The sequence below is a fragment of the Solea senegalensis genome, linkage group LG1, assembly GCF_019176455.1.
Source record: "Solea senegalensis isolate Sse05_10M linkage group LG1, IFAPA_SoseM_1, whole genome shotgun sequence".
Taxonomy (NCBI): Eukaryota; Metazoa; Chordata; class Actinopteri; order Pleuronectiformes; family Soleidae; genus Solea; species Solea senegalensis.
In genome coordinates, this window is record NC_058021.1 from 1,775,523 (window position 1) to 1,803,504 (window position 27,982).

At 42.0% G+C, this 27,982-nt stretch overlaps 2 protein-coding genes across 2 annotated transcripts in view; both read right to left on the bottom strand.

Annotated features, from left to right (window-relative positions):
* The window catches only part of LOC122778676 (junctophilin-1-like), a 46,682-nt gene extending 39,253 nt beyond the window's left edge, over positions 1–7,429 (bottom strand). Inside the window, exon 1 of the mRNA XM_044040752.1 lies at positions 6,811–7,429. Coding sequence (XP_043896687.1) covers positions 6,811–7,189 — 379 coding nt within the window. The 5' untranslated portion in view covers positions 7,190–7,429. The remainder of the gene's footprint in view (positions 1–6,810) is intronic.
* Positions 7,430–16,508: 9,079 nt separating this feature from the next.
* Positions 16,509–27,641, bottom strand: LOC122781400 (amphiphysin-like). Its single transcript, XM_044045022.1, has 23 exons — positions 27,510–27,641; positions 27,353–27,407; positions 27,178–27,272; positions 26,750–26,845; positions 26,550–26,657; positions 26,384–26,469; positions 25,882–25,957; positions 25,710–25,792; positions 25,468–25,606; positions 24,560–24,682; positions 24,403–24,486; positions 24,143–24,169; positions 24,024–24,047; positions 23,402–23,662; positions 23,236–23,352; positions 22,869–22,905; positions 21,859–22,268; positions 21,350–21,391; positions 21,002–21,196; positions 20,823–20,867; positions 19,511–19,660; positions 17,251–17,352; positions 16,509–17,173 (listed from the first exon to the last, which is right to left on the bottom strand). The coding sequence occupies exons 1-23, from the start codon at positions 27,636–27,638 to the stop codon at positions 17,069–17,071; spliced, it is 2,589 nt and encodes an 862-aa protein (XP_043900957.1). The 5' UTR covers positions 27,639–27,641; the 3' UTR covers positions 16,509–17,068.
* Positions 27,642–27,982: the final 341 nt, after the last annotated feature.

Here is a 27,982-nt window from a genome sequence, read left to right on the forward strand (position 1 = left end):
CAGTAATGCTGAAGCAAAAATATTCACTTTTAATGGTTTCTTTGTTATATTGAGCAAAGAAAGCCACATATATACTATACATTTAAAACGTTATTAAATTATTACAAAACACTCAAACCGATTAACTGATTATCAAAACAGTTGCTCATGGCCGCTCAAGGCGTGGCCGCTGGATGAAGATAAGAAATGTCTGTGTATGCGACTCAATAAACTGACAACCAATCAGACCAATCATCACGATGAAGTATACAGAGAGATGAAAAATCTGTCAACTATTGTGCTTGTTATAGTTTTTTAGTAATGGCGTCTAATGACTTCGAGCAAGTCACATAAAAGTCCCAAAACACATTAGTGATAGGTTCCCTTTTTTTCATACATTGTGGAGTTGGTTAAAATGGCGTCCACTGAGCGAAACCACATTTCTGGCAGATTCAGTGATCATACCAGTAAATGAAATGTCTGTGAACTCTGAAATGTATCATTATTGTTATTATTATGACTATTATCATTATTATTGTTATTATCATTCTTATTATTATTATTGTTTTGTTATTATTATTATCATCATCATTATTATCATTATTATTATTATTATTATTATTATTAGGGATGCACCGATATGACTATTTCTGCCGATACCGATATCCGATATTAATATTGCTGCTATGGCCGATAACCGATATCTACCGATATCGATATGTTTTTAAAAAAAAAGTTTCTGAGATGATAAAAGTTTGTACAGAATGAAAATCATGCAAGCTGAATTTTTTAATGTCTTCCTTTATTTTCAAAACATGTTTTACCTCCAAATAACAAGGTCACATAAGACACAAGTAACCAACTACAAGTAAAGGTTTTTAGAAACCTTTACCACTTATAGCAAGTGTGTAACTAAATTATAGTACAGTTTAACTCCCTCAACTCACTAAACTCCTGTGAGAAAGTTTGGATCATAAATTACAAACATGAACATAAATAAAAATAATACCCTGCCAAAGTTACTGTAACCGAGATAAGGGCGTCTATACTGGGTACGTAAATAAAGTCAAAAACCCTTCCTCCCGGCAACAACAACCGCGCCACTTCCCTTAACAATAAAACTACACAACAGATATGAGAAACAATACCTGACAAGCTCTACTAAGAGCTGCCATAATAAAAAAAACATGTTAAAATACTTTATCAAACTTGCCAGTATTCATGGCAACCAGATATTTATTCAATTGCAAAACATCGGAAAAGTAGCGCCGACTTGGCAGGTTGTTGCGGGGTTCAATATGCGCTATCAACCGTCGGAACCCTCGGCTGCTCGTCAAGATTGGATGGATTTTTCACAGGAGGCAGATTGTTTGCTCTGTTGTAATCCTCCACTTCCTCACTCATATACACACTGGTATAGTGAAATTAGGTTAAGATGGAGCAACAGAAACGTTTTGATTTATATAGATAATTGATTATTATTTTGTTATTTGTTTTTGTTTCTATGTGCTCAGTCAAATCTCCTCAGCTCCACTCAACAGTATTTCTGATTTTCCTCCAAGTACTACCAAAGGAAGATGGTGTACCCCTTGCCACATACCACAGTTTGAGAACCATAGCTCTAAAATGTCATAAGATAAATGGTCAGACATCTATTGTTGTATTTACATTTCATTACTAAAAGTGATCATGTGACTAGTTTCAGAATCAGCTGTTTATCAGAGATGTGACAGGCATGAGAACCAGGCAGGCTCAGCTTTAACTGATCTGTGAGACAGTCGCTGCAGGCAACGAGATTTTCTTGACATGTGAACTTTCTGGAAGACGTTTCATTCAATAGAATTGAAGAAGCCTTTTGGATGACATGCACGAGGGCTGTAAAACCAAACCTAACATTGGTCTATAGATCTATAGATATATTATGCATTGATTGGCTTATGCCTGCACATAATGATAATGTCAATCTATTAATGTCACTGTACGAATGACACGTCACACATGTGGAGCTGCAACTATTTTCATAATCAATGGATCTGTTGATTATTTTCTCGATGAATCGTTTGGTCCATAAAATCTCAGAAAACTTTAAAAAATGTTGATCAGTGTTCGTCAAACCTGGAAATGATGATGTTCTCAAATGTGTTGTTTTGTCCACAAACCAAAATGATTCACTTTTAATGATTTCTTTGTTCTCCAGAGCAAAGAAATTAAGAAAATATTCACATTTAAGAAGAAAAACAATCAGAAATCTTGTTTTAATCATGAAAAAAGCTTCAAACCGATGAATCAAAATAGTTGTTGATTAATTTAGTAATGGATTAATAAGCGATTCATTGTTTCAGCTCTACACACAAGTGAAGGAAACAAAATGGAATGAATGTATGAAAATACAGCATGGATGTCGGCAAAGAATGGTGAGTGGATGAGAAAATATTCACATCGTTAAGTCTGCGTGTAGGTACGCACAAGCTATGTCGGAAAAAAACGTAATTTTCTCTGGTCCTTTGCCCAATGTAACCAGTGATGACATGTATAGCCGCATGTCGTCATTCAATCGCTGACTGTCGAGGTGGTGTCCAGAAAACAACATTGGGTTTTAGATAACTGGCAAAACTTCTTATCTAGCAGCTTAGGACATTTTATTAGAAACCGATGACAATCCAGAGTTGAGACCAGGACACAGAGTTGCAGTCTTTCATGCTTCTCTGTGCTTCTTTTCGAGCAGTCACCAATTAAAAACCCCATAGAGACTGTGTCTATTCCTCGACCTACTAAAGTAAAAACTAAAGTAAATAAATCAATAACAAACAGAAGAGGAGTTAGACATTCTAACTTAATAAAGATTAATACCAACAATAAAATAGAGTCAAATAATACCACTTTGAAATGTCTCTCTACTCAAAATCTGTTTTAATAAAGATTTTAATAAATTTTAATACATTTATTCTGTGTAACTGAAACTTGGTTACATGAAGGAGATTACGTTAGTCAACTCCACTAACTCCATGCTAATACCCATATTCCTAGAAGCTCAGGCCGAGGAGGAGGTGTAGCAGCCATTTTATTACTAGATTATTAATCAATCCCAAGCTCAAACCAGGATATTCATCGTTTGAAAGCCTTTTTCTTAATCTATCTCATCCTAGTTGGAAATCACAGAAACCAGTTATGATAGTCACAGTTTATCGTCCACCTGCACCTTATTCAGAGTTCCTATCAGAGTTCTCTGAGTTCTTATCTGAGTTAGTGCTTAAGACAGATAAAATCATAATTGTAGGGGATTTCAACATCCATGTAGATGTTGACCGTGATAGTCTTAGCTGCATATTTAACTCGCTGTTGGAATCAATAGGTTTTATTCAACACGTTACCAACTCATTGCCTTAATCACACCCTCAATCTTGTTTTAACTTATGGTATTGATACTGATAACTTAAACATAGTTCCTCAAAACCCTCTCATTATTTACTCAATCAAATGAGACGAGCACCATGGTTTAACTCCAATACGCTCTTAAACAGACGTTACGTAGATTAGAAAGAAAATGGCGTTCCAGTAACATAGAAGAATTTTATATAGCCTGGAAAGATGGTTTTGTAGCTTACAAAAGCCCTACACAAAGCTACAGTTGCCTATTATTATTCTTTAATTGAAGAAAATAAGAATAATCATAGATTTCTTTTCAGCACTGTAGCCAGGCTGACACAGAGCCACAGCTCCACTGAACCATCTATTCCTTTAACACTGAGCAGTGATGACTTTATGAACTTTTTTGTGAATAAAATAACATCAATTAGAGAAAAAATTAATCATCTCCTCCCTCATATTGGGACTGACTCATCTTCTAGCACAAGAGCTTTAGAAGCACCAGGTGCACAGTTAGACAGTTTCTCCCCTATAGATCTCCCTGAGTTAACATCATTAGTTTCATCATCCAAACCATCAACCTGTCACTTAGATCCTATCCCCACCAAACTGTTTAAAGATGTGTTTCCTTTAATTAACAGCTCTACTGTATATTAACTCAAATTAATCTATCCTTATTAACTGGATATGTGCCCCAAACCCCTTCTCAAAAAAGCGACACTTGACCCAGATATTTTAGCTAATTACCGACCTATATCGAATCTTCCCTTTGTTTCTAAAATCTTAGAAAAGGCAGTCAATCAATTATGTGAATATATGCGCATTAATGGCCTGTTTGAAGATTTTCAGTCAGGTTTTAGATTAAACCATAGCACAGAAACAGCACTGGTTAAAGTTAGTAATGATCTTCTCTTGGTGTCAGATAATGGTCAAGTTTCTTTACTTGTCCTGTTAGATCTTAGTGCTGCATTTGACACCATTGATCATAATATTCTACTGCAGAGATTGGAGCAGACTCTTGGGATCACAGGTGCTGCCCTCTGCTGGTTTCAATCATACTTATCTGATAGATTCCACTTTGTTCATGTTAATTGTGGAGTTCCACAAGGCTCAGTGCTTGGGCCTATACTTTTTACATTATACTGTATGTTATGATTTGGCGCTATACAAATAAAATTGAATTGAATTGAAAAATAAAATGTTCTCTGCTCACGGTAACACATGAATGCCTGTTTACGGCGACATTATTATAATTTATTTTTGTCAGCTGTATTGGATTCAAGGTTTTCATGGTTTCATGGTTGATCCCTGAATGCTGATGTATGACGTATAAGATTCTGTTTTTTATTTCAGAAATATTCATGAATTTTACAGTTATTTGTGTTATTTGTCTGTAAGTCTTTACAATGTGATTTACTGGATTTGTGTGTGTGTGAGCGTACTTGTATTTGTCACCTCTTTAGGACATTTTCTAGCATAAACACTGACCTTCTCAGGACCGGTAGTCACCGTGGAGACCAAAACCTGGTCCTAATGAGGCAGAGCCTCAATTCTAAGGAACTGGTTAAGTTTGGGGATAAGCAGTGGGCCGGTACGCACTGGTACGGAGTGTTGGCACTTCTCGTTTTAAGCCTCAGGCGTACTGGGACTTTTTTTCATGAGCTCATAGAACCCTGTCCTGTTCTCTTTATCTCTTTACGATTGGTGATGCTCATACTACATTACCCAGTGTGCACTGGTGCGCACCGCACACCTGCCCCTCACGAGACGGGCAGGCGTGTGTTCGGTACCAGTTGCCTTGTTTGTCAACCTCCTTTCCAGGATTAGTTTGCATTTGTGTAAGTATATGAAGATCTTATTCATCAATAATATCGATGTCGTTGGTCCTCCTAAATATGGTAATGAGTTACACTTCAGTCATTGTCTGCTGTTTTGTTATGACAGAAACAAACACAGGAGTCTGTCATTTCATTCATTCTCCATGTCTGTGTGTAATGTGTGTGCGTGACAAGTGAACAAACATCATTTGTCTGGAAAGTTGAAAGTTCAATAAAAATCAGCGTCATGTTCTCGCATTTGAATATATCACTTAATGATCTGCTGGTACTGACCGCCCACCGCCTAATTTACCTGGCAACAGTTGAATAAGGGAAGTACCGGCACTTGGGGGTAACATTTGAATGGTGGCTAGGTTAAGGCATTAACTGATTATGGTTAAAGTTAGGGATAATGTTTTATGTCAGCTGTCCGAGTGAGAAAACAGGTCAGTGCAGTGTCCTTATAAGAGTAGCTGTACAAACCAGTGTGCGCGTGTGTGTGTGTATGTTTATCTCCGTTGTGAAGCAGCTCTTGTTTGTGTTAGCGAGTATTCAAATGTGATCCAAAAGTAATTTTAGTTTTTAGTTGAGTAATGTTCCACAGCAGCTGTTTCCTGGTGTCTCAGCAGGATCAGAAATAAACGAGGACCATATGACAATACATGTCTTACCTGTTAAGACTTCACAGCGGACCGTGCACACTAACAATATTTGGCAAAAATTATGTCAATGTATTATTCCTGCACACCTGAGAAGCAGATCCACTGTGGGTTGTACTGTATTTTAGACAAATGGCTCTTTGAGAAAACAGAAAACCATTGAAAGTATTCAAAATAGAGCAATCGATTAGTTTTGCCTGTTAATCTGCCGTTAATGAGGCGGGGCTTCTGCTGGCAGCACATTGATCTGCCTATAGAGTGTAATATAACACACTGATTTGGCCTTATACCATAAATACATCCCATAGTTTCCCCAACACTGAAGCAGCCTGTGAACACTTGTCACTTACACAAGTGAGCAGTAAAAACTAAAAAAAACACTTTAGACCTATTTTGATTTGAATTACTTTGGGCTGCACTATCATATCCTCATGGACAGAACATGAAAAAAACAACTTGTCAGTGGTGGTGGGGAGGGGGGGGCACATGACAGTGTTCCAGGACACTCCTGGGACACTCCACTGATATTCAGTGCTGTACAGAAACTGATGCTGAATGTGGCTCAGACCCTCTGCACCCTGTGGGTGCCCTTTCAATGTTTGCCCCTGCCCTTCCAGATGTCTGTGCATGCCACTGGTGGGCAGGTCCACGGGGGTTCCAGAGCACACGACCATTAGATGTTTTCAGGTTAATCCATAAAAATGAAGTATAATTCATTATTTTGTAATGTATAAAAATACACTCAGTTTCTTCTGAAGGAAAAACCAGAGGTAGTAAAGAAGTGCCCCCCCCCCTGCCGCCTTCATGCATGTGTCTCTGATGTCATCTACCACTGCTGTCCCCCTCTCCTGATGTCCTCAAGTTACTTCCTTCAATGTCCCCCTGATGTCTCCTCTTGCAATGTCCCTTCCCCAATGACCCCCCTACCGTACTGTCCCACCGATGTTCCCGTCCCCTGGTGTCTCTCCCTGATGTCCCCCAGCTCTCACCTCCATCCCCGTACGTCTCCACGCCGTATCCGTCCTGCAGTCCGTTACTCCAGGTGCCCTCGTACCTGGCCGGTGTGTTCAGACTCTGTCGGACTCCGTACCGGCCCTTGAACCCGTGTGTCCACTCTCCGCGGTAAATCCACCTGCCTTTGGTTTCCACGCCGAGTCCGTGACGTTTGCCCTGCGTCCAGTAACCCTGGTACACGTTCCCGCTGGGCCAGGTGTACACGCCCACCACCTCGAACCCGCTAGACCAGGAGCCCGCGTACTCGCCCTGGCTCTTGGGTCCCGTGCACACGCCGTGGCCGTGGGCTTTCCCGTCCTCCCAGCCTCCGCAGTAAGTGCCGCCATCGTCAAAGTCAAAGCGACCGCCCGTCATTCAGAACCGGAGGGTTGAGGTTCAGTTCCTGAGGTGTACTTGTTGTCAAGTCCAGAGTTTTTCGTGTGCGGGTTCGAGCTCTCGGCTCGGCTGGGAGGGAGCGCGTTGTGATGGCCGCGGCTGCGCGCATCGGCAGCGCGCGGTGTCGGTTCCTTAAAGCGGGACGTGCGAGGTGAGACGCGGCCGCCGCGGCTGCCACGGTCGCTCCGCTGCTGAGTGTCGCTCCACTCTCACACTGCTGTCAGTCATGTGAGCTCGTGACAAGTCGCACGATGTCAAACAACACCGAGCTTCCTGTTTGGGCTTTTCAAAATATAAGTCCCACTTGTAAACTGTAAAACTTCAATCGGTTCACTGGTTTCTTCCAGTGCCGGCCCACGCTTTTATGAGGCCCTGAACAGAATTTCATTTGGCCACCCCTTCCCACCACCTCCAAGTCTCTTGTGTGCGACTATTGACAAACTTTACACTATAAATTGCATGAATTACAGCATTATCTTCACCACCAGTAGTTTTTTACCTTAAAGGAAAGAGAACAATCACAGACGTGCCCTTGTCCCCTCAAGTGCAGTGATACTGATCTTGAATTAAACCAGTTTAATGGCGTACGAAACTTTATATGTGACACGAGACACCGCCCCAAACACGTGTACGAATGCGAACTTGACCCCAACGCGATGTCGGCCATTTTGAATTATGCGTTTAGCCGCTAAACAGGAAGTGCCCTGTAACTCGTCCACATATTGACCGATTGGCTCAAAACTTGATATGTGAGACCATGGGCCCGCCCTGAACACATCTGCAAGACATCACCTGCACACAGGAAGTAGATCGTCTGAAACAGGAAGTGCACTTTAACTTCACCAAACATTGACCAATCGGCCCGAAACTTGATATGTGAGACCAAGGACCTGCCCTGAACACATCTGCAAGACATGACCTGCACACAGGAAGTAGGTCGACTGAAACAGGATGTGCCCTTTAATTATTAGAGCAACAAGGTTGCAAGAACCCTCTTGAAACTGGAAGGATTCTTAGGGACCGAGCACTCACACAGTTTGCGAGGACCTATTGTAATTGAAGGAATTATTATTAGGGTTCGAGCAACAAGGTTGCAACAAGGTTGCAAGAACCCTATTGTAATCGTAAAGATTATTCTTCCTCTTCTTTTTGAGGCCCTGAACATGCCCCAAAACTCACCAATATTTGCAACCGCATCAGACCTGGTGTAAAATTACATTTATTAGTGTTTCGGGGAATGTGATAAAAATAATTGCTCCACCCCCTAAAACTTGTGGGCCCAAGGAACAAGTTTAATGTACATGCACGAAACTTGGTACAGCGTTCCTTAGGTCGGGGCGGTCAAAAAAGTCAGCGCAGCCTATACTCTAAAGCGAACAGGAAAGCAGCCATCTTGGATTGAAAGTTAATTTTTTGCTGATTTTGGCCATTTCGAACCAATGGTATTTGAACAAACTTGTTCTAGAGCTTTCATGGGATTACCTTCAAACTTGGTGAGGTCACTGTTGACAAGTTGAGGATCTAAAGTTATTGAACCTTATTTTCCATAAGTATCATGGTGTACAAGAAAGGGGGTGGCCAAACTTGCTAGGATTGATGATAGTCCGGCCCTGAAGACGCCTATATGAAAATATTCACTTTCAAAAACAGCGCCCCCAAGTTTGAATGAACTAGTCCTACAGCTTTTGTGCGATCACCTTTAAACTTGGTGAGCTCACTGTGACAGCTCACTGTGACAGTGTGACTGTGTCACAAGTTGAGGAGCTTAAGTTATCAAACGTTTTTCAAAATGTCGTATGGTGTACGAGATAGTGGGCGCCAAAGTTGGCGTTAATTCATTTTGCACCAATAGTATGTGAACGAACATGTCCTAGAGCTTTCATGGGATTACCTTCAAACTTGGTGAGGTTACTGTGGACAAGTTGAGGATCTAAACTGTTTAAAGGTTTTTTAAAATGTCACATGGTGTAGGAGAAAGGGGGCGGTAAAGTTGGTGAAAATTAAAATTTTTCGCCACAGGCAACGAAACTCTTTTAACTTTGCCATAGAAGGTCCCATCCCAACCAAATTTGCTAGGGTTGATGATGGACCATCAACTCGACAACTCGACCACAAACTCGAAATTAGTGAAAACACTCAAAACATATGGTAGATGATGCGTGCTGAATATGATAACAAATCGCTCGCTAAAGTCAGAAATTTGCTTCAAAAAACAATCTGCTACAACTTTGCGAATGCTAGTCCAATCTGAACCAAACTTGCTAGGATTGATGATAGTCCGGCCCTGAAGACGCCTATATGAAAATATTCACTTTCAAAAACAGCGCCCCCTGGTGACGACAGACACTATGACGTCTGGTATTTGAATGAACTAGTCCTAGAGTTCTTGTGTGATCACCTTCTAACTTGGTGAGGTCACTGTGAACAAGTGGAGGAGTTTAAATTATCAAACGTTTTTCAAAATGTCGCATGGTGGGACTTCGCATGAATGACATCGCATTCAACCAGGAAAGGTACGAGAGATCAGAGTACCAAGCCCAATCCCCCCAGCGGGGGTGACGGCGAGCTCAACATGTCGGCCATAGCTAGCCTCCTGGAAGAACATCGCCAAGCCCTCGCCACGGATTTAAAAAAAAACATTTCTACTCTTGAAGCAAAACTTGACCACATACACGCCACAGTGTCAACCCATGCTCAGAAAATAACCTTGCTTGAGGAAAATGCTTACGGAGGTTTTTGGCGAGGGTTTCCTGGAGTCACCGTCGGAGTGCGACAGAGCTCACCGGACGCTTTCCGACAAGCCAAAGCCGGGACAGAGACCAAGACCCGTCAGGAGAGGCAAACTGAGGCTCCCCCTTTCTCCATCTATGAAGATTACGCTCCGGAGGTAATGGAACAACGCCAGAAATACCGAGACGTAATGTCGGAGCTATACAACCTGGGCTAACAACCAAGGATGGAGGTAGCAGGAGACTGCTCTCGTTGGAAGAGGCCAAGGACTTTATAACATCCTCTCGCGTGGAGGGTGTCTGAATAATGAGGGAGGTTGGTAGTCCAAATGTAATCTACTATGTTCATTTATTTCTCTATACCTTGTTCCACTTGTATTTAAAGAGAGGTGTTTAGAGTGTCCTTATTTCCTGGTGTTCATTTATCCACCAAGGTTTGGTCTCTGGTCAAAGTTTACTGCCACCCATGTGACTTGTTTATCAGTGTAATTAAGTGTTATTCAGCCAGTTACACCTCAATATGGGTGCTAATTTGCTGCACATGGATAGTGCTTTTCTAGATAATATTTATAATACACTGTAGGAGGTTATTGAGGTTAATTTCCCTTTTCAATGATATTGTTTGTCTTTGTTTAATTTTGTTAACATGTCCAAGTGGATTCAAGGTATACATATTGTTTATATGTTGATTTTGTTGCTCTCTTAAGACCTATGGGGTCAGCTATTGTTATTAAGGGAAGGGGCCCCGGAAGTTAGGTCAGCTATAAGCTGTGAGCCAGAGAGCTCAGATAGGGTTCTAGTTATGGAAGTAGCCCGAGGTTTGGTCAGGGGTTGGCGCTTCAGGGATATATGCCTTGCATTGCTGTGTGTCTGTGTGTTTGTGGGTGTGTGTGTGTGTTTTTTTTTTGTTTGTTTCGTTTTTTCTCCTCCCTCCACTCCCTTCTTCCCCTTACAGGGTCAGGTATTTACGTCACTCTGGCTTAGTAGATGACTGAGGCTACCAAGAGAACAGGTAGTGGGGTGTGTTTGGTCTCCTGGAATACCAAGGGCATGAACAGCGCACTGAAAATTGGTAAGGTCTTGACACGCTTGTGTAGCGGGTCCCGGCTCGTTCCCCGCTGACAGATATATAGACAATCCCTCTGAAAGTTAAACACAAATCAGCGACGCAGAGTACATGTTGCTCGTTCAGCTGGATTATCTTTTATTTACATATTGACATTTTAACATTTTAATTACAATCCTGAATTATTTCTGTTATGTTTCTGCATTAAAACACTGGTCATAACCACATTGTTAATCACATACTCACATATGTCTGTTTCATGTACTTTCACACAATCAAGAAAAAAAATATCGGTTTCAAAACAATCATTCATCTTTCTCCTATCATGCATTCAATTCTCTATTAAACATGTCTATTTCTATCTCTTTCATCAAGAGTATTTATATTGTATTTGTACTAGGGATGCACCGATATGACTATTTCCGCCTATACCAATATCCGATATTAATATTGCTGCTATGGCCGATAACCAATATCTACCGATATCGATATATGTTTTAAAAAAAAGTTTCTGAGATGATAAAAGTTTGTACAGAATGAAAATCACACAAGCTGAATTTTTGAATGTCTTCCTTTATTTTCAAAACATGTTTTACCTCCAAATAACAAGGTCACATAAGACACAAGTAACCAACTACAAGTAAAGGTTTTTAGAAACCTTTACCACTTGTAGCAAGTGTGTAACTAAATGAAAGTACAGTTTAACTCCCTCAACTCACTAATGGATCATAAATTACAAACATGAACATAAATAAAAATAATACCCTGCCAAAGTTACTGTAACCGAGATAAGGGCGTCTATACTGGGTACGTAAATAAAGTCAACAACCCTTCCTTCCGGCAACAACAACCGCGCCACTTCCCTTCACAATAAAACTACACAACAAATATGAGAAACAATACCTGACAAGCTCTACTAAGAGCTGCCATAATAAAAAAAACATGTTAAAATACTTTATCAAACTTGCCAGTATTCATGGCAACCAGATATTTATTCAATTGCAAAACATCGGAAAAGTAGCGCCGACTTGGCAGGTTGTTGCGGGGTTCAATATGCGCTATCAACCGTCGGAACCCTCGGCTGGTCGTCAAGAGCAATCATTTCCATTACCTTGATCGTTATTGCCCTGGCCAATGTCTTCCTTTGGTCGAGTCCCAGCTGCGCTGCTTTCTTTTTTGTCTGCTGCCTAATGTTACTAGCGTTAGCTTCCTGCCGTTGTTTGTGTACTTCAGGGTGGCGGTTTTTCAAATGACATAATCAAATTTGTGGTATTGAATGACTTGACGCGGAACCCTCCTCGCATTACCTCGACTTTGCAAGTATTGCATAATGCTTTTCACGTATCTTCTATTGACACCCTGAAAAATCGCCCACACCGCTGACATTCTCTCTCCTCAACACACACTCACCTTGTGCTGCGCTTGCATCACTGACGCTGTCATATGCCCAAACAAATGCCGCATGGCCTCCCCTTCCCGACACACATACACAAACAGTAATTAGACGGGTATAAACATCGGTTGTTAAAATTGGCACAGTTTTACTCATTGGACCGATGCCGATATGTTAAAAAATGACGAACATCGGCCGATAACAATATTAATGCCGATATATCGTGCATCCCTAATTTGTAAATTTTATTTCAGGTCTGTACTTGATTAAACAGAATTCTTCTTTCTTGCAATTAAACATTAACATGACTGAAACAAAATCAAAATGGCTGACAATGCTCGCCGCTATAATACCTGAACTTAAACTAGGAATGTGCATCCTTACCGAAGGCTAATCTGCACATTACCTTTATCTTTCACAGATCCAAACATATTACACACAACTACTTTTCATATATACAAAAATAATGCACAAATGCCCAGGAGCCGACAGAAACAAACACAAGTAAAGTGACTACGGCGGCGGACGGCATTTTCCCAATCGCGCCGGTCACATACCACGACATTTACATATTTAAAACTTAAAACACTTGTCACACAAATTATACCTCACCGGGGATTCCTAAGAACTTGTCAAACATCTTAAGTCACATAAAAACGATAGATAACTGACCTGAAAGTTAAACACAAATCAGCGACGCAGAGTGCACGTTGCTCGTTCTCCATTCAGCTGAATTATGAGCTCCATCTCCGCGAAAAAAACAACACCATAAATTAAATAGTGACTTTCACATCACAAGGAGATATTGTGTTTCTGCAAGAGACGCATCTTAAAACTTCAGATACTCTCTGTATCAAGAGAGCATGGATGAGTCATTTGTTTCATTCAGAGTTTTCTAATAGATCTAGAGGGGCAGCCATTATCATTAACAAAAGGGTCATGTTCGAGCCTTCAAACGTTATACAAGATACTGACAGCGAGGGATGATGACCAGTTTTTCATAAGGCTTTTGCTAAAATCCCAAACTTAGACAGTCACCATATAATTATGGGTGGGGATTTCAATCTGGTTCAGGATGTGAGTTTAGACAGGTCCTCTTCTACCCAAAGTCCACGATCCAAATCAGCAGAGGTGGTGAGTTATGCTTCCCAGTTGGGGATTTCGAACCCCTGGAGATTTAGTAATCCTCTAAGCCACATATGTCAGAGTCAAGGCCCGCGGGCCGGATCCGGCCCATGAATGAGTTATCGCTGGCCTGTGGGATGATATTTAATCACTATTAAAAGTATTATGTGCCTGCAGCACCATAATACTACAAATCCCAAGATGCACTGCGAGTGCATTGGCGCGTACCGAGTGCCCGCAAGCGGGCGCGATCCCGCGTCTTCTCTTCATGAGTAGCAGCACAGTCACAGTGTCCGTGAGCGCTGCTGAGTTTGCGCGTTTCATCCCCGACACAATGCCTTACTGATGAACACCTGAACTCAATCCTGAGGATTTCCTCAGCTCAGAGCCTGACGCCAAACATTAGAATAGAATAGAATAGAATAGAATAGCCTTTATTGTCGTTATTTTGTGGACAACGAAATTTGGGTGCCACTCCCTTGGTGCAAAATACAAATATATAAATAACAGTTTTAAAAGAGAAAATAGAAATATTAACAATAAAATAAGAATAAGAAATGTTGTTTACATTTTTTTCAGAAACTATGGCTATGTATTAATTAACATAAGATAACAAAATATAGCAGCAAGACCGGTGTAAAAACAGGCACTTTAAAAGAGAGAAGTGATTGTCCTGTATTTGTGTAAACAAAGTGAATGAAGCATCAGTTATTGCACTTTCCAGTGGTGTTTCCCTATGAATGTTTTTGCTTTTGTTTATTTATTTAGTTCTGTGATGGCTCTGGGAAAGAAGCTATCCCTGAGCCTGTTAGTCCTGGTTCTGTGGGATCTGTACCACCTGCCCGAGGGTAACAGGTGGAACACGTGGTTAGCTGGGTGGAAGGAGTCCTTGATGATGTTTCCAGCTCTGCTTCGGTAGCGAGAGCTGGCAATAGTCTCCAGGTTAGGCAGAGAGCACCCCGTGATCCTCTGGGCTGTGTTTATAATCCTCTGTAGCGCTCTCCTGTCTGCTGCAGAGCACCCTGCGAACCACGCTGTAATGCAGTACGTCAGGATGCTCTCAATGGTGGCGTTGTAGAAGGTTACAAGCAGCCTCTCCTCCAGGTTGTTTCTCCTGAGCACTCTCAGGAAGTGGAGACGCTGCTGGGCCTTCTTTACCACCGCCGTGGTGTTGACAGTCCAGGAGAGGTCGTCAGATATCTGCACGCCCAGAAACCTGATGGAGTGGACTCTTTCCACTAAGTCCCCATTTATGTGCAGTGGGGTCGTGGCCGCTCTGCCCTTTCTGAAGTCCAGTATTATTTCTTTTGTTTTAGTGGTGTTCAGTTTGAGGTTATTAACTGAACACCACGCTGTTAGTCTGTTGACCTCATCTCTGTAGTCAGACTCGTCACCATCTGAAATGAGCCCGACTACGGTGGTATCATCCGCAAACTTTATAATGCTGTTTGAGAGATGGGTTTGGGAGCAGTCGTGTGTGTAGAGAGTGAAGAGGAGGGGGCTCAATACACATCCTTGTGGGGAGCCGGTGCTGAGTGTGATGGTGCTGGAGAGGTGTGGACCAAGTGAGAGCTTCTGCACCAGGATCTCCGGTAGGATGTGGTTGAAGGCTGAGCTGAAGTCCAGGAAGAGCATTCTGACATAGCTCCCCCGGTGCTCCAGGTGACTCAGCGCAGCGTGGAGCGCTATAGTGATAGCGTCCTCCGTGGATCGGTTTGCCCTGTAGGCAAACTGGTGTGGGTCTAGTGTGGGAGACAGACAGGCCCTGATGTGCTGGGAGACCAGCCTCTCAAAGCACTTCATGACTACAGGCGTAAGTGCAACAGGTCTGTAGTCGTTGAGGCTGTGCGCTGCTGTCTTCTTGGGAACGGGAATTAATGTGGAATTAATGAACACCAAGACCAATGAGACACCAAGTATCGAGCTCAGCCTCAGATAAGTGAGCAGAAAGGACTTGCACTTGATATTTCTTTGAAGGGAATTTTTTTTTTTCTAACTTGGTGAGGTCATTGTTAACAAGTTGAGGAGCTTAAGTTATCAAACGTTTTTCAAAATGTCGCATGGTGTACGAGATAGGGGGCGCCAAAGTTGGCGTTAGGCGTTAATTCATATTTTTCCCAACAGAAAGCGAAACTCTTATAACTTCGTGATGGAAGGTCCCATCCCAACCAAACTTGCTATGATTGATGATGGGTAGTTGCTGAAGACGACTATGTTGCTGAAAACAATACATTTCGAAAACAGCGCCTCCTGGTGGTGGTAGAAAATACTAAAAAAACAAACTGTTACAACTTTGCCAATCCTGGTCCGATCTGAACCAAACTTGCTAGGATTGTAGATAGTCCAGCCAATAAAAAATCTATATGAAAATATTCCATGTCTAAATCAGCACCCCCTGGTGACGGCAGACAAAATTACACTTACTGTTTTTCATGCAGCTCTAACAGGGATTGTTGTATCCACTTGAAACTTGAGCTCGAACCTGTTCATTATTAATATATTTGTGTATATGACTGATGATATACGTATCAATCATCAATCATATATATGTATATGTCATATATATGATTTTATTGATTGGTGATTTTAGGGCGTATGGACACATTCAGAGGATGATTTTAGGATTTTCTTTAACACTCTTAATAATTACAATCTGTCTATTAAGGTTAAATCCACCATGGATCCTAATTCTGTCCATTTTTTGGACACCACCACATTTAAGGGGCCCACTTTTAATCAAACTAAAGTTTTTTTTCAAAGAGACAGATACACATGCATCATTGCATAAGACCAGCTTCTCATTAAATCACAATTGTTACACTTAGAAATCGTTACAAGAGATTCCTCCAAATCAAACCTCAAATTGTGCCCTCTGTGGTGCCTTTCATCACCACGGTGAAGCTGGTCAGAGAAATTATTCCTTTAAAGAAAGGGGAATTTTATTTCATCATAGGATCATTGCTGCATTCAGAAACGCGGCCCAGAGATGGATATTCACACTTTAATCCCATGTGGTCTGAATCAGGGATGATTCAAAACTAATGCTAATGCTAATATCTCTTTAATCTCACAGTTGTACATAATTAATAATTTCTTTTTGTTCCACGTTCTTTATTTGTTACTTACACATAATATAACCTTTTTTTCTACTGTGATATTTATCTGTTTATTGCATTACTTTAATAAAAGAATTAACATTTTCATGCTGGTTTGGTCAGAAATCAACAATAAATTCAGTTCTCTCAAAACTCTCACAAATAAACTCTCACACACACAGCCATGTTACAATAATACAATAAATGTGATTCAACAGCAATGACGTGTTACTTTACACTGAATACATTTGAATAAATCACAACACTAAGGTTTCCAGTTTGTTTTTGGAGACAATTCAAAATATCAAATGAGACATTTCGTATTTTTATTATCACAACATGCTTTCATTTTGATATCATTTACTTTGACTTTAATCTACTAGACAAATTCTACTGTAGGAGGACATTAATGTTTTAGAACAACAAAACAACGGCTTCACGTTTTTGTTTTCACTCCAAACGCTGAGTAAAGTTTTCTGGGAAAAGTCCTTTATGAGCAGCAGCTCCGACAGTTAACCACTCACTTTCTTTGATGCCTGTGAGCCAACCAGCATCCTGCAACAACAACAACGTCAACACTGTTCTTTACTTTGTTTACAGAAAATATTCAAGAAAACACCTGCTGCTCTCACCTGATCCTCCACCGACGCTGTAGGAACCACGAGAACCACGTCACCTCTCTTCAACTCAAGCTCGTCTGGATTTGCTGCTTCAAAGTCGTGCAGTGTCTCTACCTGAAACACAACAAAAACACAAACAAACAACACTGTTACACTGATGTCAACAACAACACTGTTGTCAACAACAACACTGTTACACTGATGTCAACAACACTGTTGCACTGATGTCAACAACAACACTGTTGTCAATGACACTGTTACACTGTTGTCAACAACACTGTTACAATGTTGTCAAAAACACAGTTACACTGTTGTCAACAACAACACTGTTACACTGATGTCAACAACATTACATGTCAACAACAACACTGTTGTCAACAACAACACTCTTACACTCATGTCAACAACACTCTTACACTCATGTCAACAACAACACTGTTGTCAATGACACTGTTACACTGTTGTCAACAACACTGTTACAATGTTGTCAAAAACACGGTTACACTGTTGTCAACAACAACACTGTTACACTGATGTCAACAACAACACTGTTACGCACAGTTCAACAACAACAACACTGTTACACTGATGTCAACATCAACACTGTTACACCGATGTCAACAACATTACACTGATGTCAACAACAACACTGTTGTCACAACAACACTGTTGGCAAAAGCAACTGTTGCACTGTGTCAACAACACTGTTGTCAACAACACTGTTACACAGTCCAGCAACGCTGTTACTGATGTCACAATCAACACTGTTAATTGATGCAACAACACTGTTACACTGAGGTCAACAACAACACTGTTACGCTAGGTCAACAACATACACTGATGTCAGCAACAACACTGTTGGCACAACAACAACAAAACACTGTTACAGTGATGTCGCTTAACAACACTGTTGTCAACAACACTGTTACGCGATGCCAGCAACGCTGTTGCACTGATGTCAGCAACATTGCTGATGTCAACAGCAACGCTTTGTTGTCGCAACACTGTTACACTGTTGTCAGCAACTTGCTGCATTGATGTCAAAAACACTGTTACACTGATGTCAACTACACTGTTACGCAGTGTCAACAACAACACTGTTGCACTGATGTCAACAACAACACTGTTGTCAACAACATCACTGTTACACTGTTGTCAACAACATCACTGTTGCACTGTTATCCTTTTAACAACACTGTTGCACTGTTGTCAGCTTAGCACTGTTACATTGATGTCGAAACGCACCGTTACGCTGATGTCAGCTACACTGTTACACTGATGTCAACAACAACAGTGTTACACTGATGTCAAAAACACTGTAACACTGATGTCAACAACAACACTGTTGTCAACAACACTGTTACAGTGTTGTCAACAACATTACACTGATGTCAACAACAACACTGTTGTCAACAACAACACTGTTGTTGTCAACAACAACACTGTTACACTGTTGTCAACAACACTGTTACACTGATGTCAACAACAACAGCAACACTGTTGTCAACAACACTGTTACATTGATGTCAAAAACACTGTTACACTGATGTCAAAAGCTGCTGTTACTGATGTCCTTCTGCTGTTACACTGATGTCAACAACAACACTGTTACACTGATATCAACAACAACACTGTTGGTGTTGTCAACCGCTGATGTCGAAAACAGCAACACTGTTACGCTGTTGTCAGCAACAACACTGTTACACTGTTGTCAGCAACACTGTTACACTGATGTCAGCAACAGCAGCAGCTTTACTGTTGTCAGCAACACTGTTACATTGATGTCAAAAACACTGTTACACTGATGTCAACTACATATTGCTGATGTCAGCAACAACACTGTTACACTGATGTCAGCAACAACACTGTTGCAGTGTTGTCAATATTCTTTACCCTGTTGTCAACAGCACCGTTACACTGATGTCAACAGCTTTGCTGTTACACTGATGTCAGCTACACTGTTACACTGATGCCAACAACAACACTGTTACACTGAGTCAACAACAACACTGTTACACTGATGTCAACAACACTGTTACACTAATGTCAACAACAACACTGTTACACTGCTGTCAACAACAACAACACTGTTACACGGCTTTCAACAACACTGTTACACTGAAGTTTTTTATGTACACCATCCATCAAGTTTCAAGAGTGAGACAAGGTCAGAGCTCCCGTCAGGACCAATGTGGGGTTAATATTTGCCCAAGGAAACATCGGTATGCAGAAGAGCTGAGCTGGGATTCAAGCCCACAACCTTAAATGTTACCTTGTAGAGAAAGTCTGATGGACTCATGTGTTGGACGTTGTCATGGTGATCACTGGTGACGGTGGGAGAGATGATGTCAGCGTCACGATCATCATCACCTTCATTACTGGATGCAGGTTCAATCACCACAGAGGGGATGGACATGTTCTCCTACACAAAACATGTAAACAATGTTCATTTACTCAGTAAACGTGAACATTCTGCTGTGAATCATCTGCAGTAAACATGAACGTTCTGCTGTGAATCATCTGCAGTAAACGTGAACGTTCTGTTGTGAATCATCTGCAGTAAACGTGAACATTCCACTGTGAAACATCTGCAGTAAACGTGAACGTTCCGCTGTGAAACATCTGCAGTAAACGTGACCATTCAGCTGTGAAAGATCTGCAGTATACGCGAACGCAGTAGCGGACTGTGGGGTTTCAGTCAGGGCCTTCAGTAAAAAAAACACGCCATAACGCACACGCACACCACTGCGCATCTATAGGCTACTGCATCATTACCACCACATCTTCCGTTAAGTCACTCAGCAACTGCAATTTTCACAAGCCACTATATGGCACAAAAACAAGCTTCCACATAAGCATAGGCGTCAGCTACACGGGGAACATGGCACTATTTATGATTAACAGTTTTAAAACACCACTTCTAAAAAATGTTATAAATTTATCATTAACACTCCAACTACCGGGCCACACGGTGGTATTGTGGTTAGCACTCTCGCCTTGCAGCTGTTAATCATCTGCAGTAACCGTGAATGTTCCGCTGTGAAACACCTGCAGTAAACGTGAACATTCCGCTGTGAAACACCTGCAGTAAACGTGAACGTTCTGCTGTGAAACATCTGCAGTAAACGTGAACATTCCACTGTGAAACATCTGCGGTAGCGTGAATGTTCGCTGTGAAACATCTGCAACGTGAATGTTCGCTGTGAAACACCTGCAGTAAGCGGGGAACATTCGCTGTGAAACACCTGCAGTGGCGTGAGCGTTCGCTGTGAAACACCTGCAGTAAGCGTGAACATTCGTGTGAAACATCTGCGATAGCGTGAATGTTCGCTGTGAAACATCTGCAGTAAACGTGAACATTCCGCTGTGAAACATCTGCAGTAAACGTGAACATTTCGCTGTTAATCATCTGCAGTAACCGTGAATGTTCCGCTGTGAAACATCTGCAGTAAACGTGAACGTTCCACTGTGAAACATCTGCAGCAAACATGAACGTTCTGCTGTGAAACATCTGCATCTATGATACACATCATAACATTCATTTGTATCTGAACTTGTTATCAATTCACGCAAAACAAACTAACCTGCACAGAATCTACTGTTTCAGAAGCTGGAGATTCATCTATGGACTTTAAAAACAACAACAATAAAATCACAGTGGTTCTTATTTGTCCACATTAGAAAACAAAAAAAGACATGAATGATATTTAAATATTTATTACAACAGAAAGTAACGTAACTGTGTTCATAAAAGTCAACTCACAGCAGGTTTTTCATCCCTTGGACTCTGAACATGTTCTGGTACGTTCTTGGCACAAGGAAGAGCAGGTTCCTCCGCCTCACCAGCAGGGGGCGTTGCATGTTGTTCTCCAGCAGTTACCGTTGGAGGTTCGTCTAACTCCTGTGTCGTGGCAGCAGATGTTTCTTCTGCAGCCTCAGTTGATTCAGCATCTTCATTCTGTCAGATCATGTTGTTGATATTTCACATGAAGCTTCTTCCATCTGTGTTTTTATCGCTATCATTTATCACACACACGTTTCAGTTTCAAGTAACACGCAGATTCTATACAACTCTATATGATATATGATGGGATGTATGTTTATGTCTTACCTTCTCATCAAAGGCAGCATGCAATTCTGGAGCAGGTGATTCCTTCAGAGAAAGAAGATAGACGAGAGATATTTAAGAACATGTGAGGACGATGGGACTTAAGACACTGTTGTCATAGAACTGTCCAATCATCTCACTGAAACATTGAAACCTGATTAAAAACAACAGAAACTTTGTCAAAATCCTGTCAATGTTTCTATCTGATTGTTTGCAGTGAAATCAGCTGCAGCATGTTTGTCCTTCACAAGAACCTTGTCTGTCACTCAGTGTCTGTCTCGACATAAAACAAGTCACTTCCTGTGTGCAACACCACAGTTCAGTCCAGTGACAACAGATGGAAACAGTGTTACAGTGAGACAGGACTTTGTATTAAAGACAAAAGACGCAGCAGGAGGACGTCAGGTCCAGGTTTTCAGGACAACTATGTTCTGTTGGTGGGGGAGGAGCAGGGGTGTTTAACTACTATCTAATATGTGCTAATCTACTACACTGAAGAACACGTCATGTACCTCGTCTTTCTCTCGCTCTAGCTCTTGGTACAATTTTTCAAATCTCCGGTTTGCAGCTTCGTCTTCAGACATGTCTGAGTTTTCTGGTTCTTTGTGAATTCTGATCACGTTTACGTCTTTATTTCCTTCTGGTGCTCCACATGTGGACAAGGGGGCGGGGCCACCGATCCCTGAAGAGGGGGTGTGGAAGCTGCGAGCAGAAGAATTTGAATCCCACCCTCTCCTGTGTCCTGTAACCATGACGCCACCTGCCCAAGACTTCTCACCAAATGGATCACATTCAAATCCATTGCCTTTGGTTCCAGACAGTGTTTTATTAAAGGGACTGACATCAAATGCACCCTCTCCCTGTGTTTCAGCAAAAGGATCTGAATCAAACGCACCCTCTCCCTGTGTTTCAGCAAAAGGATCTGAAATCAAACGCACCCTCTCCTGTGTTTCAGAAAAGGATGTGAATCACACACACCCTCTCCCTGCGTTTCAGCAAAAGAATGTGAATCAAACACACCCTCTCCCTGCGTTTCAGCAAAAGGATCTAAATCAAACGCACCTCCCCTGTGTTTCAGCAAGGATGAATCAAACGCCTCTCCCTGTGTTTCAGAAAAAGGATGTGAATCACACACCTCTCCCTGTTTCAGCAAAAGGATCTGAATCAAACGCAGTGAATCAAACGTCCCAAAAGGATGAATCAAACCTCTCCTGTCAGCAAGGATCAATCAAACGCACCCTCTCCTGTGTTTCAGCAAAAGATCAATCAAACGCACTCTCCTGTGTTTCAGCAAAGGCAGGATCTGAATCAAACACACCCTCCCTGTGTTTCAGCAAAAGAATGTGAATCAAACACACCCTCTCCCTGTTTCAGCAAAAGGATCTGAATCAAACGCACCTCCCTGTGTTTCAGAAAAGGATGTGAATCACACGCACTCTCCCTGCGCTTTCAGCAAAGGATCTGAATCAAAGGCACCTCTCCCTGTGTTTCTGGCACCCTCTCCTGTGTTTCAGCAAAGGATCTAAATCAAACGCACCCTCTCCCTGTGTTTCAGCAAAGGATGTGAATCAAACGCACCCTCTCCCTGTGTTTCAGCAAAGGATCTGAATCAAACGCACCCTCTCCCTGTGTTTCAGCAAAGGATGTGAATCAAACGCACCCACTCCCTGTGTTTCAGCAAAATGATCTGAATCAAACCTCTCCCTGTGTTTCAGCAAAAGGATGTGAATCAAACGCACTCCACTCCCTGTGTTTCAGCAAAAGGATGTGAATCCGCACCTCCTGTCTGTATCTGTTGTTCAGTTAAATCATTTCTGTTTGTCGTCTCCTGTATAACGTGTTGAACTCCTCCCACCCACCTGTCACATGACAGTTCATCATCAGCTCACACAGCCTCCCCTGACCACCACCTCCCTCCTGGTCTCCCACTCCTCAGCAGTCTCATATTCAGACCCAGAACCATCTGGAGAGACCACTTCTCTCTTGTGTCCTCTGAACTTTGCCGCCTGTTCACCAAATTCATTAGTGAATATGAATCCTGGTGTGGTCCTGCACCCAGTCCCTGTCCCTGTCCCTGTCCCAGCTGCAGGAGGATGAAGGAGTGAGTGCTGACCTGGTTTCTGCTGTGGTCACTTCACTGTCCTGAGGAGATAAAGCGATGTCTCCACCCGGAAACCAGTCTGCCTGTGCCCCGCCCTGTGTGTCCACTGGTCCTTCAGCGGGCAAAACAGGAGCTTCAGCTGTCCAAGTGTCTCCATTTGTTGACATTGAACCAAAGTCTGCAGACCAGTCAGCAACAAAACCAGCGTCGGCAGACTTTTAAAGACAAACAAGAAAACAGATTCAGGCCATGAGGGCAGAGCATGGACCCAGTAACAGCAGGTCAGTGGTTAGTGGTTAGTGGTCAGTGGTCAGTAGTCAGTGGTCAGTGGTCAGTGGTCAGTAATCAGCGGTCAGTGGTCAGTAGTCACTAGTCACTAGTCAGTGGACAGTAGTCACTAGTCAGCGGTAAATGGTCAGTGGTCAGTGGTCTGTAGTTAGTGGTTAGTAGTCAGCGGTCAGTAGTCAGTGGTCAGAAGTCAGAAGTCAGTAGTCAGTGGTCAGCGCTACATAAACTATGTCAAAGTGACCATGTGGAAATAAAACATAAACATCAGTTATTTCAGTAAATACTTACAGGCTGAGCTGTTTGAGAGTTTGCCTGGAAAAACAAACACATGAATGAATGAATGAATGAATGGGTTCATCTGCAGATAATGCGGAATTATTTAGATTGAATGTGTGTGAGTGACTCACCGTCCACATATCCCAGGGAACGTCAGTCTGAAACAATGACACAAACACTGTTATTAATCTCACTTCACAACAGGAAGTGAGTGTTTGTTTGTTCAATACTTTAAGAAAGGATTTCTCTCACTTTAGAGATGTGACATTAACCTTCTTCTTTGATTCATGGTTAGGGGTTCATTGTGAGGGTGTCAGTTTTCATGTTTTCATTTTATTTAAGTGAACACTTTAATGTGCTGCAGGTCAATGAGTGAGTTAATGACGAGAACCTGAGGTATTGGAGAAACACTTTCATCCGACTGAAAAGCATCGAAGTCCAAGTCCAGAAGAGATTCTCCAGGTCTTTCGTTGGGCTGTCAACAAAACACAGAAATCAATTTGTTTGTTTGTTTGTTTACTTCATAAACTCAGGTGACTGTGACTCACCTGAGATGCTGAAGGTGCTGCGAAAAACTCTCCTCCAAACAGATCGATGATCTGCTCCTCGGCTACTTCCTTGGTGGGGGTGGCCTTTGGAGGAGGAGGCGGCACCGGTGGTCCCTTTTTAAACTGTTGACATGACGACAAGAGGGTGGAGTCACAAGAGTACAAGAGGGTGGAGTCACAAGAGGGTGGGGTCATAAAGGGGGTGGAGTCACATGAGTATACAAGTAAACACACAGTAAAATACAAAATACACTTATTTTCAAACATTTATTAGTTTGGTATTTTATTGTAAAATACATTTAGATGTATTTTTATGCGTCAGATCACATGACCTGAATCATCAGTACCGAGATTGTTTTCTACTCTTTTCTTTTTTCACTACATCACACACACACACACTCTCTCTCTCACACACACACACACACACACTCTCACTCACTCACTCCCCTCACATTCATTCACTCCACTCACTCACTCACTCACTCACTCCCTCCACACACTCTCACTCAGTCACTGACTCATTCACACTCATTCACTCAGTCACTCACACACACACTCCTCCTCACGCACTCATTCACTCACTCACCCTCTCTCTCTCACTCACTCACTCACTCACCCTCTCACTCACTCACAGTAAAGTAACGTGTTCACTCACCAAAGACAAAAGTCAGAAAGTTTGAAAAACAAAAAACACTTATTAGTTATTATTAATCACATCATTAACATGAACTACAGTAGCATGTGGGACACTTAGGGTCAAAAGTTAGATGTGGGTTAGTTAGGGTCAGGTGTGCGGTAGTTAGGGTCAGTTGTGGGTTAGTTAGGGTAAGATGTGGGTTAGTTAGGGTCACGTGTGGGTTAGTTAGGGTAAGATGTGGGTTAGTTAGGGTTAGGGTCTTAGGGTCTACCTGTGTGGGAGACTTGGGTCTTGGTGGTCCAGGTGAGACAGGACGCAGCATGTGATTGGAGGACACATCAGGACTCTCCAGTGGAGACTCGTCTTCTGGTGGCGATGGAGTTCTTTCAAGTCTTAACGGCCCTGAATCACTGACCAATGCGAAAGAAACAACATGTTCACTGATGACTGGATGAATTGTTTCACATGGTATAAAGTTTGTGTGACTGAAGGTCAAAGGTCACCCGGACTGACCTCGGTGCTCCTTGGATGGTGAACATTTTGTCCGAGTGCTGCTCTGCCAGTTTAGTCATGACCTCGTACAGCTGCCTGCACACCTGCACAGGGACACGCCCACAAAACGTGATGTCACCACATGTTTGAACATGATTGGTCACAGATGAAGTGGACACTTTGAAAAACTTACCAGAGAAATCTCTCTGTGAAACTTTGCCTCCAGACTCGTGACACTTTTAAAGGTGCCGATGTAGAATCCAACACGACTGCAGACACACAAACAAATTCATATTATACACACACATAAATAACCTCACAGGGGAAAAGCATCATTATACAAAACATTTACAGTCTTTTATATAAAATACTGTTTTTTAAAAATGTTTTAAAGCCAAAGGCAATTTTTCTATTTATGTGGAGAATTAAGATTATTATTACTCACAGTATATTCTCATAATATTACTAATACTAAACATTTAAAGTATGGGCTTTATTTGGTTTGAAACAAAGTGTCTTCTCAGTGAGTGTCCATAGAGTTCTTTGTCTGTCTTTGCACATGGACCTCACCTGAAACCTGGACTCACCTGGACCCACATAGTTCAGCCGGACCGACACAGTTCACTTGGACTCACATGGACTCACATGGACTGACATGGACTGACATGGACTGACATGGACTGACATGGACTCACCTGTCCCAGAGTGTTGGCAGCTCGTCCTGCAGACCCACGTTCAGCTCATCAAACACTTTCTGAGCCTTTTTCAGTTCTTCTTCTGCCTAAAAAACAAAGTGTGTTAAACTTCCTATAACCTTTAACCTGTGAAGCCTCCATGTTTCAAAGAGAAGTGGACAGACACCTTAATCATCTTCCTGTCATTCTTCATCCCAGACACCTGAAGAGTTTCCATGTGATGGCGAGCGCTGTCGTAGTCGATGAGTTTACGACTTCTCTTTGAAACTCGAGTCTAAAACACCAAACTTTGATTTTTCACACTTTCAAACAACGGCATTTAATCATAAACATGTTAATTAGTTAGTTACTTTGTTTGTTTGTTACCTTTAGGTCGGGGAAAAACTGCAGGTACTCGTCCAAGTTCAGCAGTGTCGAGTCCACAAGTTTGTTATGGAAGTCTTCCCACAATGCATCACAGTCCTGCATGAGACACACATCACATGATGCAGGGATCACCTAACCTTTAGGTAACTGTTGACCTTTTACCTTTACCTGACACTGGTGTGTGTCTCACAATAATTTCTGTCTCACACGTGTGTCTCATTAACTACTGTCTCACATGTGTGTGTCTCACCAACTTCTGTCTCACACGTGTGTCTCACTAACTTCTGTCTTACACATGTGTCTCACTAACTTCTGTCTTACACGTGTCTCAGTAACTGTCTCACAGGTGTGTGTCTCACTAACTTCTGTCTCACAGGTGTGTGTCTCATTAACTTCTGTCTCACACAAGTGTCTCACAAACTTCTAACCTTCCCGATGGACATGACGTCGTCTTTTCCGTGCCAGTCTGGTTCGTAGACTTCATGCAGGGACTTGGTCAGGTTGATGGACGCCTGTTGCATTCCTACACAAACATTAATCTACATGTTTACATCCTCGTCCATCAATGTCCTCATTGTCCCAACAGGATTCATGTCTCTTTACCTTTGATAGCAGACATGTAGGACTTCATCTCCCTCTGCAGGCGAGACCCTTCAGTCTAAAACACACACCCACACACACACACACGCACAGGTTAATGTTGTTGTGGTTTTGTTGTTAGTGAAGGCGGAGCCAGTGAAGAGATGACATCATCTCTCACCTCCTGTCTCCTGAAGTTAACGACCACCTGCTCAAACTGCTCATCTTTGGTCTCATCTGCTTTTCCCAGTTTCTGCAGAACCTGGAAAAAAACGTTTAACACGTTTACTGATGACATCATTGATGACATCACTGATGACATCACTGATGAGTCCAGTGACCAATCACAGGATAATTGTGAGATGAATGATTCTTGTGTGTTGTAGCGGTTTATGACCAGTATGGATGAAAGATGAGTGAATGGTAAAGGTGAGTGAATGGGTGAAAGATGAGTGAATGGGTGAAAGATGGGTGAATGGATGAATGGGTGAAAGACTAGTGAATGGATGAAATATGAGTGAATGGGTGAAAAGATGAGTGAATGGATGAAAGATGAGTGAATGGCTAAAAAGAAGTGAATGGATGAAAGAGAGTAAATGGATGAATGGGTAAAAGATGAGTTAATGGATGAAAGATGAGTGAATGGATGAATGG

Excerpts from the sequence above, each read along its gene's own strand:
- LOC122781400 (XM_044045022.1), bottom strand. The coding sequence starts at position 27,638 with ATGTCATCAATGATGTCATCAGTAAACGTGTTAAACGTTTTTTTCCAG. Across the intron at positions 23,663-24,023 it reads ACTCTCAAACAGCTCAGCCT|TCTGCCGACGCTGGTTTTGT; the intron begins GTAAGTATTTAC and ends TGTCTTTAAAAG. Across the intron at positions 23,353-23,401 it reads GGGACAGGGACAGGGACTGG|GCGGCAAAGTTCAGAGGACA; the intron begins GTGCAGGACCAC and ends TTTGGTGAACAG.